Source organism: Melanostigma gelatinosum (genome assembly GCF_949748355.1).
Source record: "Melanostigma gelatinosum genome assembly, chromosome: 17".
NCBI classification, from domain to species: Eukaryota; Metazoa; Chordata; class Actinopteri; order Perciformes; family Zoarcidae; genus Melanostigma; species Melanostigma gelatinosum.
Genome location: NC_136650.1, coordinates 8,376,411 through 8,396,072, shown reverse-complemented (window position 1 = coordinate 8,396,072; position 19,662 = coordinate 8,376,411). Strand labels below are relative to the sequence as shown.

Below are 19,662 nucleotides of genomic sequence, written 5' to 3'. Positions count from 1 at the left end.
GCATGCGGTCAAAGGAGAGGGAGACGACAGAGGTGCAAAGAGTGGTTTTTTTTTCATGCCAGGCATCTTAAGCTTTTTTCCCCCCTTTTTTTGTTTTTGCCTTTGGCAAAGTGAAGAAGTGTAGACACCTAAGAATGCCGAGCATGAACTCGGCGCGTCTGTAATGTTCTCGGGAGAAAAGAAAAAGAAAAAAAAACTGAGAAGACAGATGAAGTCTGCCTCTGGAGATGGAGGAAAGCAGAGCGGCCCTGCCTGGCAACAGCACTCATTTTGGCTGCCTTTCATCTGGGCTTGGCCTTTTGACGATAGATGCGATTGAAGCAATCTTCAAATCGCAGCCTGCATTTCTATTTGTCTCAAAGGTCACCCGTTTAGAATGTGGAAGTGTAGAGGGGGGGGGGGGGAAGGTGAAAGGGGTAGAGTGCTCATCATGGCGTCAGCAGCAGGCCTTGATGAATGATCGAGGAACTGTGTGCATATGTGTGAGCATAGGTGTGTGTATGTATGTGTGTGTGTGCTATTGTAAGATAAAGATGTATTCATCGGCATGCATGTGTGTGTGTGTGTGTGTGTGGGATTACACGTGTTTGCATGCATTGTATCTGTGCACTCTCTGTTGCCTGTGCATAAACACGTTGCGAGTGGGTGTGCATGAATTCTCCTTGGCGCTGCCTTTTCAGCTGCAGCATGCAGGACGCCTGCGACACTGAGCTATGTCATCTCTGTGATCTCTTTATGAAGTACAAAATAACATCCACTTCTGCCACTCGCCATGATGACCCCCATCAATTTCCATAATCATCCTTTTACTCTATTATCGGCCTTCCATCTTTCCATGCAGCGCTGTATTCTTATCTCCTCCTCGTCTCTTCTAGAAGATATAGCCTCAATGCACAGCCACGCTAAGCCGGCTCAAACTTCAGTCCAATTCTTCTGCATGAATATTTAATTTGCATTATTTTTTGTTTAAATTGTGATCTTATGTGTGACAGGGGTAGTTGTAAACACTGCTGATGCAAAGTAAGGACGGCAAATTGGGTACATTTGTGAAGTTCTCAAACGAGCAAATTATAGATACTAAAAGTGGACATAATTAACAGCTTTTATAGAGACCAAGATACTCTGGTCAGTAGTTATTGCTTAACTATGCAGCATCAAATATTCCTATTCATCACCCAAAGCAATGGATACTGAAATCCGGAGCAACACAATAAATTCATAATTTGAATTTCTGATTTTGGAGGTCAGCGATTCAATGATGTACACTGCTTGGGTGAAAACATGCTCCTCTCATTGCACAATGCCCTAAGGGCAGCCTCAGGGTGAGATGACACGCTGTGCGGTTGGACAGGTTCAACAAATGTTAAAGAAGATGAGAAAAAAGGGTGTTTTGTCCACTCTGACTTGAGAACAAAGTTGTTTCTGATACTACACAGGAGAGGGCTGTTGGACTATTGTTTTTCTCCCTTTGGGACTGAATCACATTTCAGATAAATCAATAACACTTCCTGCCTCTGTCTCATTGTTGTAAACAGTGTGAGCACAGAATACAATCAATCAAAAAAACTTGAGCATTTATTTGAAATGTTCTAAATATATATATTTAAAAAATGTCTTATTCCAATATATAAGCTTCCAAGGCTTCAGGGGAAGTTGAGAAAGTCTATCCTGAGTTTAAGAGAATGATGAATGCTGTGTTCTTGTCTTAGCTGGGGGACATAATAATGATGAGGCACATCAATCTTTATTAATACTCCACCACCCGGTCCAGAACATCCAAGGGCAACAGAAATATTGCACTCACGGAGAACATTTATCTTCACACACCTGCCTATAGCTTTTAGCTGCAAGGAAAATAAATCCCTTCTAGATCTTTGGACTACGTGTGCATGATCTTTGTTTTTCTCGATGAAAAGTGACTATTTCAACTTTATAAGCTAACTTCAAACCGAGTATTAAGGGTTGTATTAATAACAGAATGACTCAATCTTCATATGGAACAGGGGATAATCCTCGTTTCAATCAGTGGCAGCCACAATTGTATGTGTCTCCATTGGTGCACTTATCTGTCTATCTAGTCAATGTTGCGCTCTGATTGGCTTACAGACGTAAACCCCCGCCTTCTCGTACCTGTCGATCTGTGAGAGGCCGCGAGAGCTTTCCTACGCCCCGCCCATCGCATCCATCCCGCCCATTTCCACCGGCGTTCGATCGTGTAGCGAATTGACTGTCGCGGACTCTGTATGTGGCGCATGAGTATGCGTTTCGGAATGTAACGGTGGTCTGCACTGATACTGACTTCATATATATATATATATATATATATATATATATATATATATATATAAACCTGCGGGACTCCGAAGAAAGAACCGAGCGAGAGCAAACTAAGGGAGTTTACGACAGCGCGGCGTGGAGGGAGACACGGGCGCGTGGCAGGGAGAACTAGCAAACCCAACCGACACCGCACGCAGAAATGGCGGAGCACCACGCAGCCGGCGACGGCAAGCACAAAGCGTCCACCAGTGCCGGGGGCTCGGTGCACGGGAACAGCAGACCCAGCGTCGCGGGTGGCGGACCGGGTAAAGGAGGAGGCCTGTCTGGGGGACTGACACAACCGGCCGGGTGGCAGTCCTTACTCTCCTTTAGCATTCTGTTCCTGGCCTGCCTGGCCGGATTCAGCTCCAGACTTTTCGCGGTGATCCGTTTCGAGAGCATCATCCACGAGTTTGATCCATGGTAAGCTAACGTAGCTAACGCTTGTCCGGTCGGGTAGACTCTGGTAAACGGGTACTTGTAGTAAACGGGTACTTGTAGTGACAATGAAAGAAAATAAATAGCTGTCTAAATAACTGGGTCATTTATAAAATATAATGCATATTAGATAAAGACAATGTATATTATTTCAACTGTAATATTGTACTATTTTAAAAGTCAGCAGTGACTGTTTTGAACACAGCTTTAACCCGAACCCTGTTTAGATGTTTTTTTAGCTCCACATTCAAGATGTTGTGTTCCCACAATGACCAGCGACAGGATTATCTGGAGTCAAACACTTTGAATACGAGGTCCGTGTCCTGGTTGTGTAGTCCTGCTTGAAGGACCGTGACATGTCAATGTGAAGAACCGAGTGACACGCAGCTGGCTGGTCCGGTCGGACCTTTCTCTCTCTCGTGGTGTTCTACAACAGCATGCAATAATAGCAGCAGCAGCGCGAGGAGGCTTCAGCTGCATGTACAACTTTATTTAGGGTTGTGGGGAAACGCGTGGAAGACGTGCACGATGTCCCAGCGCGTGTTTTAATTCATTGAGAACTCAATTCAACGGGTGAAGTTGAAATGGACGTTGTCGATATGATTGATGTGAGGCGGTTTTTATAGCTGGAATGGATTATTGCTGAGTGAGTAGAGACTATGCAAACTGGACAAGCGGGTTTTTCACGAGCATTACCAGTTTAACGGCAGAACGTTCACAACCCGGAAATGAACTGATCCGGTCTGTTGTCTGTCATCACAATGCGGGATTAGGGTCACATGGGCTCACAAGTTTCCGCCCGGCTGCAGAGCACTCCCCCCTCCTCTGCTGTCGTGTACTCTGTGACATTCAACCGGCCATCACGACGGATGCATTCATTTATTAATTTTCAAGGACAAGGTGCTCCATCTTGTTCAGGGTGACACTTGCCTCGTCAATTATGCTGATGGCTTGATTGCATTTTATAGCTGAGGATCAGGGCTGCGAGAGGGTCCGCGTGGTTCAGAGAACACTTGATCCTGCTTCGAGACTGGAATGTGCACCAATGACTGACCTCAGGCCTGTTACATGAGTAGTCCCCCAGTGTCACACATTAGACCTTGCATTGTTACCTCACAGCCTTCATATATCCGATTAATACCACGAGTGGTCGCGTAGTTGCTATATCACCTATGGTATTTTTTGCTGCTCTTAACAGTGAAATCGGGAGCGTTTTTCCTCAGTACGAGGCTGTAAAGTGCCACCCAGTCTCCACAGTTAAAACTGCAGTTATTTGCCAACATGTCGCAGAAAGGAACGCAAAGATGCTCTTTGATATTCAAGAGTTTATCAGCCCTTGCAGCTACGAGTAGTCTACTCCCAACCACTCTCCTACATTCAGTAGGGGAGTTCTTCAGTGAGCGTCCATAACCCTCGCGTTGTATACATTAACACACAAACCTGACCCCTGTTAGTGCTGTTTTTGCCAAGAATACCAAATGGGACATTACTCAAAGTTTTTTTTTTTATGGTTTTTTTATGGTTATGTTGCATCCTCTATTAGTATATCCTCTCCCTTTTTTATTTTTGACAGTGAGAAAAGTGAACTTGTATTTTACAGCTGCAGGCACGCGGGGTGCTGATTGGAAGTGGCCGTCACTACCAGACGCACATGATTACTGCTGTTGTCGTCTAGATGCTGTTATTGATTTTTTTTTCTTCCTCCGCGCAGAGCTTCAAATTATCTGCAGCTAACCATTACGTTAAATAAACTGGCAATTTGAAGAATGAAGATTGGATTTACAAGCACCGAAATGTCAAGCTTATTCTAAGCAAACACAATTTTGTAGGAGAGTCCCCGATATGACCCGCCTGTTATCTGGCCCTGCTCATTTTAGTTTCCTAATATTTGTTCCTTTTTTTTTTTTAAGACCAGACAGGCTTCAGTTGGCATTCAAGTGAGATTTTGTTTGTCTTCTCTATTTATAAAAGCAATTCATTTCTGAGTTTGTATCCTGAGGTATTTTTACGGTCTTTATCCAATCCCAATTTACTGCTCATCTTCTTAGGGCAACATGTCAGTGGAAGTTCTCTCAGAACATCGTCACTACCAAACAGACTAAACTTTATTATGTGAAGGTGTAACTCCTCGACCCTGCTGGTACCAGTGTTTGCCAAAACTCTACTGGTGTTCCCTCAGAAGAGAAACTGTTTTTTGTTCCTGCTCCCTGAGTTAAATAAAATTCTCTTTCCAGTTGATTAAGTTAGCAGAAGGAACATTTAACAAGGCAGAAAGCTGTATGATGGTTGAGGCACGTACATGTGGAGGGGAGCTTCACGGAGAAAGTCAATATTTTTTCGCACCTTGGTTATGTCGGGCAACAGAGTCCGTTCTGACAGCAGAGTCGGGGAAGAAGAAGAGTCCCCGTCAAGCAGATAATGAGCTGGATTCTTGGGGATAGCAGCTCCTGACATTTACTTTCACTCTTCACACACACTTACGAAAGATTTGTGCTTTGTCTCGTAGTGGTGCTTCACATTACCGCTTTTAATAATCTTCAAGGTCTCTGAATAATAAACATAAGAGTCCGTCCATTCTTGTTTAACGACTCTGGTAAAGCTGTCCACATTTCTCTTTTTCGAGCATGTCATGTGAAATATCTTCTCTGACTCACATACTGTTTCAGACTGTTGGGTCTCTCTCCCGTCTCTATCGTGTGTCAGTATCGCACTCGAGTCGAGAGCGACGCTTATCGGAATATACACACAGCAGCATCACGTGAGATAGTTTACAACGCATCTAATTGGTTGGGGTGCTTCCTGGACTGCAGAACAAGTGCCGTAAAGGCTAGAAAAGCTGCGCCGGTTAAATTGAAAGCGCTCCGTGAAAATGTAATATTTCTCAATTATCTATCGGTTATAACTGATTTTAACTTTTAATAAGTAAAATATATGTTCGTTGTGGACAAACATGTATGCTAGAGTGCTAAAAATGCTTACACTGCAAAATGGCTTGTGCATAAACCAGCTAAATCAGAAATCTGGGTTTTGTTGCAAGATTGTAAATGGGCTGTAAATCTCGAAGTTGTTTCGGCAAGTTGAAACGGTTATGTTCCGTTTCAAGGTATGAGACAGTTGGGATTGTAGTATTTGTGCCATCTGCTCCCGTAGCATTTGTGTGCCATCTGTGTGCACACTCAGCTGCAGCAGCTTTACCAGGTTAATAGAAGATTCAGCCCAAGAGCCATTGGAAAACTGCCTAATGAGGCTCTGAAATAATCCGAACACATTGCTTTGTTTCTGCTCGCCTGCATGCTCTCGTTCACCTTGCCTCTCCGCTTGCACCCTGCAATTTCTGGGTGCAGCAGAAAATTGTGACAACCAACGTCATCGTCTCGGTTGATGTCCTGATCGGCCGAGTGGGAAACCTGCAAAACTGGCAGCTCTAACACCAGCACAGAAGGAACATGATACAGAATGTCAGACCCTTTTCTTTTCTTTTGAAGGCAGGGAGTTTTATCATGTTGGACACAAAGAAAACATCCAGCGATATTCAGCAGCTTTTGATTGTTAATCCCCAAACAAGAATTGTGCGATTTTGACATCTGAAATGTCAGTCGCTTCACAGACGCCTTGTGCAATCCTCCGCTTTAGAAAGGATCTTTTTAATGTTTCTGACCCCTTTTTAAGGGAAAGTTGTTAACTGCTGTGAAAATGAAGTCTCCCCCACAAGTGTTGTTACCACCTCGGATTTTATTTGAAAAGCCAGAAAAATGATAGGGAGTTGCAGCTATTGTGTGTTCCCTCTCTCCCCCCCTCCCCTCTCTTCCCTTCAGTCTTTTTCTCACACACAAAGCATGACGCATATCTCAAAGTAGATTAGGCCGTAAAAGAAGAGGCTGCTGGCACATTAACACGTTAGCTAGAGCCGTAGTGTGGGAAAATAAGTCGTGATTGATTGTGCTACCAGACACTTAGCTGAGGCTGTGTTTGCTGCCTAACACCCCCCCCCCCCCCCCCCCCCCGAATGTCTGTCTGTCCAACAGCTTATGAAATATTCAGCGTTCAGGCAGTGTCCAGTTACCTGCAGCAGAAACGGGTTTTGGTGAGTGCCCGTCCTCTGTTATTACAGGCTGGCTTCCTATGTGACATCATTCTTTGTTTAATAAATTGGAGTTACCACAGCAACTTATTAGCTGTTTCACAGCGGTGCCAGAGGTAATGACTATTTTGGCTGCGTCTCTCTTGTCTTTACTCCAGCCTTGCAGGCCAGTCGTACTACGACACGAGAGGAAGCTAACACACTCAGGGTTTTTTGCGCTCTCGTTTGCAGAACTTTTTTTCTTTATTTGCTGCTTTCTCCTCAGTCGAGACACCCGACGTCAACCCCTGATGACTAAGTGCTATACATAGGATTTACTAGTTTATTTTTATTTGTACGACTAGGTTAACATTTCATTTGAATATTGGTCGATTTCCAACAATACTTAAGGTCTGTCCCTACAGCGTAGTTTAATCTGTTCCTCCTGTCGTCATACCCTCTACTCTGAGATTATCGTGATTGTGAATAATGTGCAAAGGTTTGTGCATTCAGCTCTTTCGCAAGCTGTTCCAGGATGCTGTTCGGGAACAATAACAAAGGGCAATATACTGTATAGAGGTTATAGAGCGCTGGTAGCTGATGCCCTTAGTTTCAATCCCTCACTTTTGTCTGTCAGCCAAATTTGGTCGGGGCCACTCGGAAAGTGTTGGCGAGATTGCCACCGAACAAGGGGCGCTTGTCAGCAGCCCGGAGGCCACGTGAGTCACAGATGCCTTGATGGAGCATAATGGCACTGAGAGGTATACCAATTTGTTAGCTTGATGAATTGCCTCTGCCTGCACATCCAGAGCGATATTTGTGTTGCTGTGCTCAACCGCATATGATCAGCTTCACAGGGTGTCCGGAGCAAGTTTAAGTGTTTGTTAGATTTTACATTTAATTACACAAGTGGGATGAAGGATAGGTTCAGCTTAACCTGCTGTTTGCATAAGCTACGGTACAATGTAGCCACGGCTATTAGTCATTTTCAAAATTGCCTTGAGCCGGTCCTCTTCTCATCCACAGGCGTTTTGTTTTGCTTTTGCTGGCAGCCGTTCACTAATGAGAATTTTAGAGCATTGTCCTCTGATGATGACGAGCATTGTGTTCCAGCTCCGTGCCCTTTATTGGAGGCTAAAGTGTGCGATTGTGTACTCTTATAACTTTGAAGCATGGCAGCAGTGCAACACAAGCATCAGATTACACCCAAGCCTGCTGCTTGGATCTCTATGTTTAGGGTGTAGATGGCAGCATTTGCAATACTGCACGTTCCCAAAACCAGCAGGACTCCAAAGTAGGGCTGCAACAACGAATCGATAATAACCGACAATTAAAATAGTTTTCATTATCGATTATAAAATTTCATTATCGATTCGTTGTGTCTCGCGATTATTACGCCACTCAATAAGTCGCAGAGATGTTTGAGAAAAAAAAGAGCAGCGCACAGGTTGTTGAAGTGGAGCTTCTAATGACGACCAAGACACGTCTGGTTTTGAATGGAACACTTTACTTCCTGAAAACTGCAGTTTAACAACTGTTACAGTGAACAGACCGCGCTCTTGCACCCGACATATACGTTAGGTTTTCACTTGTCGTTATCATTGTTGTCGGATCATAGCACGTAGCATGCATCATGCTACTTCCTGTCTCTTCACAGTAAAATCACTTCCATTTTCATGCTCTTCACAATAAAAGTAAACATGCGATCAAACAATTTACAACAGAGGAAAGATCATCGGAGAGACCTTTAACGTTGCTATGAAATATGGCGGAGGCAGAGAAATCAGTACGACCTAAGTCGTCCAAGGTGTGGGAGCATTTCACACTTAATAAATTGAAAGTGTTCATGCAAGATATGCAAAAGCGACATAATATGGAACGGGAGCACCACGGTGATGATTCAGTTTGTGATTGTAGTGTAGAGAACAAGTTCTGACGTTCAAACAAATCCTGTTAAGATTTCTGATTTATATTTTTCTTTATTTTTTATAAATTATTTCAGGTCCCTTTAAACAAAAATATACATATTTTTGTGCACATGTGTATGTTTTTTGTGTTAGTCAGTTTGTTTTTTAATGATTACTTCTGCTTATAGTCCGGTGCGCTTTATATACGGACAAAACTTGTTCAAGAATTTTTTTGTGTGCGTGTTTTTGAGTGAGAGAAATAAATGTTTTGTAGAACAAGTTTTGTAGAACTGTAAAAAAAAAAAAAAAAAACTGTAAAAAATGAGTCTGCATTTTGGTCCTTGAACACACCACATCATGAACCGGGGCAAATCCGCCCTTGAGCTTGCGTTGTCGTCCTCATTGCGCTGTCCCCTTAATCTCATAGTATCCTAGCCTTTCAGAACCCGTTGGTTCCGCGCTGTTAGGATCCACTGGCAGACTTGAGAAAAAGCTGATCATCTCTGCTCATAGCTCTGAATAGCATTTACGGCTAATTGGCTTGGCCAGTTGCTGCTAGCACAACAGCTATTCAGAGCTATGAGCAACAACAGTTATTGCCTCATTGCTTTTCGTTTGGTAGCCGTGAGAGACCGTAGTCTGTAATGCAAGTATGTCTGCATGAAAAGATGTACAAAGATATGTTATATATTCGCTAATGCTAATCGCGGTTAGCATTTCCTCATTGGCCGTAATGTTAAAATTAGCTTAGAAGCTAGCAACATGTTATGATGTTCTTAGAATAAGACAGCTTTAGTACTGTTAAAAGCATCTTGCTGTTCAACGGGGACACCTGCGGCTTATAGGCCAGTGCAGCTTATCTATGTACAAATTCTTTTTTCTTTTAAAAATCGGCTGGTGCGCTCTATAGTCCGGAAAGTACGGTCATTTTTTGCACAGGAGTGAACCGCTGCTTTGACACCGGAGTTTTATTCATACCGTGTTCAGCTTTGGAAATGTTTCTTCAAGGTTGCAATGGTGCTGCTGATGAAAGGTTTTATTTGAAGGAACAATGAGACTTGCTCAAATGAAGGCGTTTAAGTTAGTTTATGTTAAGATAGTTATACGGTTGAATTTCAACTGTGCTTTAGAAAGTACACATGGATATATTTTCACAGGCTGTAGTGTCGCACTGTTTTCGTATTATGAAGACCTAATATCTTAGTATAAATGTCCAAATAGCATTAGAAATCTATACTATTTAATTACTTTCTAATCTTACAAATTTATATAATTCATACAATATATTTCTCTTGTGTTCTTTCACATCTAGAGATGTAAAAAAAACAAGCATGAATGAAGGGGTCTGACTCCCCGGTATATTCTGTCTTATAAAGCCTCCTTGGCTGAAAGAGTATTGACAACCTCCGGTCTAATACTGTATCTTCTACTGATGGGGATCTTGGAACAGGCCCAGAGAAGAACCTTTGTAGCAGAACTAAATCCATCCCCGGTGTTCTCATCGACAGGAAAACAGAGTCCATGCACATACTCGCACGTCAGTGTGTGTCGCGGAGATGCACTGCATTTGTCACGCTGTTTGTTCTGTACTGTCATGGACGCTTTGATGCGCTTGTTGTTCCATGACCACCCAGTCTGCAGAACCCATCCGACTATCCGACTGGGGGGGGGCGCGCAACAGAAGGGGCGACGCGGCCGCTTGGCTGTAATTGACGGCACTCCTTTTTGAATGCCTGCTCAGAGTGCGTTCTCTCGTGTTTCCCTTATAACGAGTTGCTGTGTATCGGAAGTAGAAATGTGTGACAGGTCAGCAGTCTGTCTTCATGCTCAGAGTTTCCCCCCAGCACTACTAGCAGCAGACATCTCTTCACTTTCCTATCTCTGTGAATAAGTAATATTGGGTGAGTTTACAGGGTGTAATCTTAGACTTTAGAAAAGATGTTGCAAAGTCACACCTTGCATGCGTTTCTTAAAGGATGAGAACCCCTGTAAAGGACTAACCAATGAAAGACCGACAGGTGTAGAGGATGCATGAGAACACTCCAATATCTGCTCGCCATGACAGTCTTGCGGTTCCCGAAGATCACAGTCGGTCAGACAATTCTTGAATGTTTGCTCAGCCTCGCTGTATCTTCCCTTTCTCCTTCCCGTGGGCTTTGAAGTGGTCCTGGATGTCCTCTGGACGGTGCGGGGTGGAGGCGGGGCAGAGGGGAACAGAGAGGATCTGTGCTCATCGTGTCCTTTTACCGACGGGAGTCGGCATGCAGCTCTGTGGGCGAGCGCACCTGCATACAGAGAGGAGAAGAAAGGAGGAGCGAGAGACACAACGGTGGGTTGGTGGGAGGCAGAGAGGGAGAGGAGGAATGAATGCCTGCCAGGCATCTAATCTGAGGGAGGTTTTGGTTGCTGGAGCCAGAGAGATTTCATTGTTCCAAAAAGTGCCTCATCAGTTTGTTTGTGTGTGCATGTTCATGTCTAATGGTTGTGCTTTGTTTTGTTTTTCATGCAGGCAGGATAGGGTTGATTTTCTATTTTGTCTGCCTCAGCCTCAGGGTAACTTGAATGTCTTGTGTAGCTGATAGTCTACTTACAGCGGAGCCCGTTTAATACGATCAGCTGCTCAAAGCATCTCCAAAGCATTACTGAATAGTTAAAATAGCTCAACTCAGCTTATTCTTGTGTAATTCTTCACCTTTTTCCATTTAAACCCTCCACCACTTTGCAGGAAACTCCCTAGGAATTCACCGTTGGGCATCGGCAGTAAAGCCAGGTAGATAGCTGAGAGCTGGCTGAATAAAATTAATCCCAAAGCAGAGGTTATTATGAAAGCAGGCTAGTTGTAGCCACACAGTGCTGCTTTGTGGAACAATTTAGGGGTTTTGGTTCTCAGTGAGTCGGTTATCCGCTATGTGTTAATTTTAATTTTTTTTTATCTAGAAAGGGTTCCCTGGCCTCTGCCTCTATTAGCACTGCTCTTTTTTTTTTTTTTTAGATGCCACAGTAGATCTTCCACAATACTGTATTTTCTCCTGTTAGAATATTTATACATCTATTAAAGCTGCCGTCCCTTCAGCTTTATGGGTACGTCCGGTCCTCTGGGTTTGCTTTTGTTCCTAGAATCCAACTGACACATTCAGATGTCTAATTTCATCTGACCAACAGCCTAGAATCCAAAGATATTCAGTTCACTATATATATATGTGACTCAGAAACTTTGCAAATAATCACATTTGGGAGGCTCGACTGGCGTTTAAAAAGAAATCATTTCAGCATCAGAATTATTTAAAATAGCAGTCTCCCACTCAGTCAAAAGTCATCCGCAACAAGAGGGTAGTGTTAAATACAGTGTACAGTCAGCTCTGTCCTTTTGTGGTAGAGACAGATATACTGATTATGCTTGGATTCATATGTTATTGTTTTTTCAGAAGTATGAGTGCATGAGCACAGCATTGTACCTGATACTGGTACAAGTCCATCCCTATTGTCAGTTCAAATCCTGATTATTTATTTAATTTGCTGTGTCTTTGTTGTGAAAATGATTCCTAGGTATAGCTTTGCTCTGCCCATTGTATATCTGCCAAAGGGCGTCCCTCCATTTCTGTCAACACCCGGCCTGTTTTTCTGGTGCAGATGTGGCCATTGTTCAGCTGTTGTGTTTGTGTTCATTCTCATAGGCCCATTGAGAGTGGACGACTTTATTGTCACAGCCTTGCCACGGGCAAGCCCACCTGGTGTGACATTACGGAGCATCATAGTCTGGGGCCACAGCTTTGTTTTTAGGTTTGCCTGAATAGCAGACTTCCAGGCGAGGACACAACTGCCCAGTGCTGCTCTGGTTGCAGGGCACAGAATAATGGAGGAGTAGTTGAAGAGGGCCCAGGGCAGAGGAAAATAAATGACAGATGGACAAATGGAGTGTTGTCGAGCAGAACAGAATGACGGCTGGAATAGGTTGTCAATCTGCAACTGGCTGAGAAATACGAGCCTGTCAGGCGGCTGTCATATCATCGTGGGTTATCAAGTAGAGCAGCTGGCAGGTAGTTTGGGGGAGCACATATAAAACAAGGTGGTGCAGAGTCTGGGTTGGACCCAATCGGAGGACAAAATGTCTCTGATACTAAGGCCACATTCACACCAGCCGTGTTTAGTCCTGTTGAACCGAACCCTGGAGGTTCGTTTGGATTGGTGTGGACCAAACCACTAATCTCTGGTCCACTTTGAAGGGGTGGTCTCGGACCGCTGTCAAATGAACTCTGAAGTGGTTCATTTCTGGTGTGAACACCATAAGAACCAATCGCACGAAGCGTACCATTTAATCAGTTAAGAACATATTGGCTTTTCCTGATTTGGTGACTGGGGAACTAGTAGCCTCTTAACACATTTTCTACCACTGAATTTGATGCATTTACTGTTCATCAGACCACAAATGAGACAATAAATGACTAGCTAGCGCAGTTAACTAGCTGCTTGATTAACTAGCAAGCTGCTAAATGAATCACATTTAACAACTTAATTCTTCATCTACACACTCTTGTCATTACATTACATTATTACATTGTCACAGCGTAGGAAAGCTCATTGCCATCGTCATAAGTGAGAACTCATTTTCTGTAACCAGTGTAGCATGAAAGCACTGTGCGATTAGCAAGCTAGCTAGCTAACTAGCCAGCCGCTAAATGAGTCAATTATCAACATCTATGCTTCATCCACACAGTCTTGTCACAGCATAGGAAAGCACATCACAGACATGGAGGCTATTCTTGAGTCCTACATGGAGGTAAGACCAATAATCAAGCAACATTTCCACCACACTTTTGTGACTTTTGTTTTCAGTTATTGGACTGTTTTACACAATGTGTTATCTTTGCATTGGTTCTATTTGGGAACCGGACCTTTAGGTGTAAGAGCACGGTGGACTACAGTAATGTAGACTTTCTTCTTCCACTGTATCTGGGGACTAAAGTCACTTTTAGGACACGTAGTTTTTCACAAGCGAGAACCAATTAAAATAGTTTAATGACTGATAGATACAAACTTTGTTTTCAACGATTGGCACTGAATCACCCATGTATTTAAATTGGCAAAGCACTTATATCTATCGTCTCTACATGAGAACTTTCTCTTTTACTGCTGACCTCTGAAAACCGATGACGGTTCCGGCAAAGGTGACATATATGCAGAAGAGGCAAAGGGAAGGAAATTAATCAACATTTTAAAGCCCCTACAATTCTGTTATAAGCATTTAATATTCAATGTGAGTGTTTTTAACCTCTGCAAGGACAGACCTGTGGTGTTGGCTCAGTCCTTCAGGTCAGAAATAAAAAAATATAGTCTTTATAGTTAGTTATACAAGAGTGTACAAGCTTTTAAAAAAGCTTGTACTCTTGTCCGACCACCCATGCGCCTTTACCCCATCACTTTTACTTTTTGATCCATTCTAATGTTACTGCTCCTAAATAAAACTCAACACAACATGCTGGACAGTGTTTTGTATAATCTTCGGCTTTTATAGATTTTGCTTATAGCAATGCTAGCTACCCGGTAGCTGGTTCTTAGTTCGTGGACCCAACCGCTCATGAAATAGTTGTTACCTTTAGACTCTTGTACGCCTTCATCTGACAGGCCGCGTAGGAGGTCTGGAGGACGAGGTCATTTGTAATGTCGATCGCCTCCAAATCGCCCAAGTTGTGGGAAAAATTGCTCTTCATTTTGTAGGGATCACATCCTATTTGTATTTCTATTGTCTGGCGATCACTGAAAGCGTGCAGGTTCAACCAACCCTTTTATGTATTCATTTCCCTCTATTTCCAATTTGCGCAGTATATGGGTTCTTCACTTCTCGCCCTCCATAGTCACGTGATTGTAAACGAGCTGTGACATGTTTTCTCATTCCACTTGCAGTCTCATCTGCCACACTCTCTTTCGTCAGCCACGGCGTCCCTTCTACATTTCCCAACCACGGGGATGGACTGAACCAATTGATCACGAGGCTTCGTTTTTTGGTCTTCCACCCTGGAAACCCCTCGTCTTCCTTAGAAGCTCTCGATGTCATTGTTCAGTTTCGTCAAGCTGCTTTTGCTTGGTGGGGGAAGATGCAACTGCAACCATTCTTCAACTCTGTTGTTATTAAGTCGCAGCAGCAGATTGGCAGTCTAATTCAACACTTCTTCTTCTCCTGTGAGTCAGTCACCTTATGGATGTCATGGTGATGCCAACACATCCCTCATATCTTTTCTTGTTTTGCCAGGAGAAAACAAGGTGAAGATGCAGTCACTTTGCATATTGCATCTACTTTGTTGTAAAAATGTCCTTTTTGGTGAATACATACAGGGACGCATTCATACGTTTATTGCAAGCGTAGCGTAGATGGTCTGCAGTGAAGTGCCAAAATTTAGAAACTTTTGGTGCTAGTACTGATAGCTACTTTTATTGTAAAAAAGTTGGCAACGCAGGTGTTTTTTTTTTTTTTGCTTGGGTACAAAGCCGGAACACCAGCCTCTGCTGGGTAGGGTAGTTTAAGTCAAATATTTATATTTTTGTGCTTTAATGAGTTCTCGGCTCCATGTAAATGTTTTTGTTATTGATCTTCATTTTATTATTTATGATGACATTTTCCCTTTTTTTTAAAATTCTTTCTTGTTGGTGTTTTATTTTTGCGACAAGTGCTGCTTTTCCCTCGCCGATCCTTCTCATGCGACAGTGAAATCAAAGATGCTGACGTTAATGTAGTCCTGTGGCGGCGACGACTTCTCTCCCAGAGTTCTTCATCTCGACCTGTGACCTTCAAAGTACTTTTCCCTTTTAAGCGGATGCGCCCCTAGTTAGTGAGATCAAGGAGGATGTTACCTGCTCTGATGATGGCTCCTCTCCATTAAAAATGCTCCCAAAGCGTCATCGGAATATATGAAGGAGATCATTAGGTACTTGATATGATTTCACCCAGGAGGGATAAGTGACCTCAGACGTCGACATTTCCCTTTCAGTATAGCTCCAGCAATTTAGCAATTGCCGCAGTCATTAGGCTTTCATTTAGCATGACTTCTTATCTTGACCTTGAAACATACTTTTTTTTTCCCAATCCAAGTGGCAAACCGACAGAGGTGTTCTTCACTCAGTCATTCTCAGTTTCTTATTCGCTAGATTCCTCGCTTTCTTTTATGTCTTCTCTGTTCTCTTCCCATGAGTGTGAGTCTTTGTAACTTAGCAAGCAAAGTCTTGCTCTCAAACTGTGATCTGACTCCCATCCGGTCCTCGCAGCCAGTAGTGAGCGACCCAGAGTTTCCTTTCAAAGCCAGATCAACTTGTAGACGCCCTGCATAGCTCTGTCACCTGTCACCCTAACAGTATCCAACCTCTGTACATTGTACCAAGTGTTTACCTTATAGTTATGTTTAGGCTGTAGTGTATTTCCCTCCCGTCTTTGGTTGTATGCTAACCCTTCTCACAGTCAGTCAGTGGGCCAGTGAAGTTGTTCAGGAATGTTATTGTTTTGTAATGCTCTCACTGTTACCATCTGGTACATGCATTTGTGGATTCCAGTGGGATTTAGCTGCCAGAATGGATATATTTTCCTCTTTATTGTTGTGAACTACGACCCCTACTTTTAATACATCAAATAGGACTGTTTTTAAAAACCTTTGTTTTGAAATTTGAATTGAGGAGACGCAATGCGTTTTGTTTTTCTCTATTTTTAGTGGACATAAAAAAATAAATGGTGTCGAGCTTCTTTCAGTTCATGGGCCACACAGCCCAATTTGATCTCAAGTGGCCTCGGCCAGTAAAACCAGTAAATTAAAAGAAAAAAGGATTAGCAGTTCATTTCATATAAAAGTTGGAATCAATGACTTCTCTGCAGTTCATCCAGTGGACCGGGTTGAACCCTTTGGTTGTTCCACACCTGCTTTAAAGTATTTCTCACCCTTTTTTTAAATTTTTTTAAATTTTTATTTTTTATATCTGGAGCTCACACAATTCGGTCAATCGGTAAACCAGCAGAACATTATAGATCAGCTATTTTGATTATTGTTCATTTTCAGTCAAAACTGCCAAACATGACTATTTCCCAGCCTCTCGGCGAGTGTTGCTTTTCTTTGTATGATGCGACATGTGGTTTTATATGGCTTTTGGACTGATGGTCAGACTTCCAGGATATTTTGAGGGACATTTTTTGGCTATTTTTCATAACTGAACATTTTTTTGATTTATCAAACAAATATCTCAAACCGTTACTTGCAGGCATACTTTTATTTACCTTTTTATATTAAGGCACTGCAGGCAAAAATACATTGGAGCCAGAGAGACTTGATAAGTAATAGTTCTTTAGCAGTTGGTTTAGCAGAATTTCTTCAAGCATGGTCCTTGATTCTTGACGATGTAATACAAATCGCTAAATTTGGACAAGTCGGGCTGCTGTAGTCCAGCTGAGGTGTTAAGGCCTTAAATGAGCCTCATCTCCGGAGCGGTTGCTGAAGGTAACTGAAGGTAACTGATTTCAGCACTTCGCCTCTTTTCTACGAATGCTGGGAATATCTTAGAACAAAGATGTCGATCTCCCCGACTTGATGGGGGGTGCTCTGGAACTGGCACAGAGCGTGTCTCTTTAAGGGGTGCTGGCTGTACGGCTTGTGACATTAGTCTTGCTGTCTGCATCAGCATCCTTCAGGTGCCGAGGGATGATTCCCCCCTTCTGCATTTCTGGGCTGCAGTTCAATCAGGAGTCAGGCTGAGAGACTGATCTGTCTCTTTCTCTTTCTCCAGCTCCATCGGCCTCTCTCTTCATCGACTGTGCGTGCGCGCACACACACAGCCTACCTACAGTTGCTGCAGCGAGAGCTGGCGTAATGTCATTATGGCACTCGCAGCGGAGCTTGGGCCCTACTTGATGGGGCCTGCTAGACAAAAGCTGAAGTTTGCTACAAATGAACCGCAGTCCCATCTTTCAGGCTGCCTGTAATAGGGTGCTGGATCTACACACCCTCTGGCTGGGATTTGGAGATTTGCTACCCAGACAAGCGAGCGAGAGGAATCCTTTGCTCCCATTCACCGCTCTGAATCCACACAGTGTGGAGTTTCCATCCAGGATGAGCTCATTGTTGTCTTTTTATGTATTCTCTTTGCCCGGAAGCCCCCGTTTTCTACTAAGATGCTATCACTGCTCATTTCACACAGATAAATTATCGGGGAGCGCTTGTGCTGCTTGATTTTTATCATTGTTGAAGTTTCAAAGACTGATGAGGCCAACTGTGTGCTTTCAGTGTGCGATGAGCGGTTTCTGTTCGTAGACACCGTGCTCACAGCTTGCTTAGCGGAGCTTTCGATCATCAGCGCGAGTACGCTGACGGGAGCGCCGTTTGAAAAATAAACACGTATCCACAATACAGCAACTTGTCGAGAGGTGTAAACTCAGACTACAGTCACTCAATTTGGACCCTTTTTTTTCTTCTTTCTGGCTTCACTGTCACAGACTCTGAACAAAGCTAATCCCCGCGCTGAGATGCATTCTGGACGCCTCGGCCCGAGTGATGAGTTAGCAGCACATACAGCTCCAGTATTCTCCAAGTGGCCAAGAGCAATCCTTCATCCGTGGAGCCCTAAAGCGGGGAAAGCTTTGCCACGTCTGGTGTGACATTTCATTTGAACAACAAATCAATGTCCACTAGGGCTGCACAATTAATCAAATTTTAATCGCGATCACGATTTTGGCTGCCACGATTTTGGCTGCCACGATTAAATGAGCATGATCATCTGCGATATTGACGTTTAAAATGCGTGCTCCGCTACACATCAAATCAAGCGCCTCCTCAACCAACAGTCAGCCGACCACCAGGGGGCGAACGAGATGGGAGGCGCCATGCGCGCACCACGCAGACTGCGGCAGAAGTAGAGACAGTTACAGACCAGACGGCCACGGGCGCCGTGCGAAAGCCAAATAAAACATCAGGAGCAGAAGGCGAGGAGCCATCCCCTCAAAGGACCACCACCCGGACCCAGGGCAAGTGATGCCAACCAAGAACAAATCACATGCACAGATTGCGCTCGAGCTGTGTCCGCGCAGAGACGTACACCAGCTGGAATGCAGTACAACATGGAAGCGAAAGCAGTGCTCCGCCGATTCAACCCTGGGCAAAAAGTGCCGACACCATCTTATCTATATTTTCCCTCTACGAGGTGCACTGTGATCAGGACCAGTCTGACGCAAAGAGCCGCACACTAGCCCGACTGCAGCACAACAATGGAAGTGGAAGCAGTGCTCCTGCCCATCCACACGTGACAGTGCAACAAAAAGACGCCGCCCCTAAAATTTATGAATAATCGTGATCGCAATATTGATCAAAATAATCGCGATTATGATTTTGGCCATAATCGTGCAGCCCTAATGTCCACTTCCTCCAGTGTAATTATGCATGCAGAGTCACGGTTATGACTGAATCGTTTTTTTTGTGTTTTACAAAGTCTTGATCTCTGTATTCAGGCTGCTCATTAGATTGCGGGTCATTGAGGGCCACTCCATCAAACGAGCGCTCTTTTGGTCGCATGTACTGAGCTCATGTTGCCTGCATCGTCTTCCGCTCCTCTTTTTGTCTTCCACAAAGGAGACCCGATCTGACAAAGAACCGTTTTGAGGCCGTCTTGTATTTCTTTTTTTAAATTATTTGTCTGCACAGGTGTGTATGAGCGCGATCACTTAATATTCTCGCAACAGTGGCCACGACTGTTTTATCAATCCACCCAAGTAAGTGAGGGGAAAAAAATGAGCTTTTAATTGCTGTTTACACTGAGTCACTCACCGAATTACCTGAAGATCTTTGGCGGCGTCTTTTCTAAGCATGAGCAATGTGCTCTGTCACACTGGTTCACTCGGACTAAATCAAATTTAAATGGAAGATAATGTGGGTAAGAAGTCTCAGTATGCAGAGTGCGTTTGTGCAGTCTGTTAACAGA

General features: G+C 43.7%; 1 protein-coding gene across 1 annotated transcript in view; it reads left to right on the top strand.

The window, feature by feature from the left end:
• Positions 1–2,299: 2,299 nt before the first annotated feature.
• LOC306791703 (dolichyl-diphosphooligosaccharide--protein glycosyltransferase subunit STT3B) overlaps positions 2,300–19,662 on the top strand; it is a 71,587-nt gene continuing 54,224 nt past the window's right edge. The window contains exon 1 of the mRNA XM_079288564.1: positions 2,300–2,739. Within this exon, the coding sequence (XP_079144690.1) occupies positions 2,477–2,739 (263 nt within the window). The 5' untranslated portion in view covers positions 2,300–2,476. The remainder of the gene's footprint in view (positions 2,740–19,662) is intronic.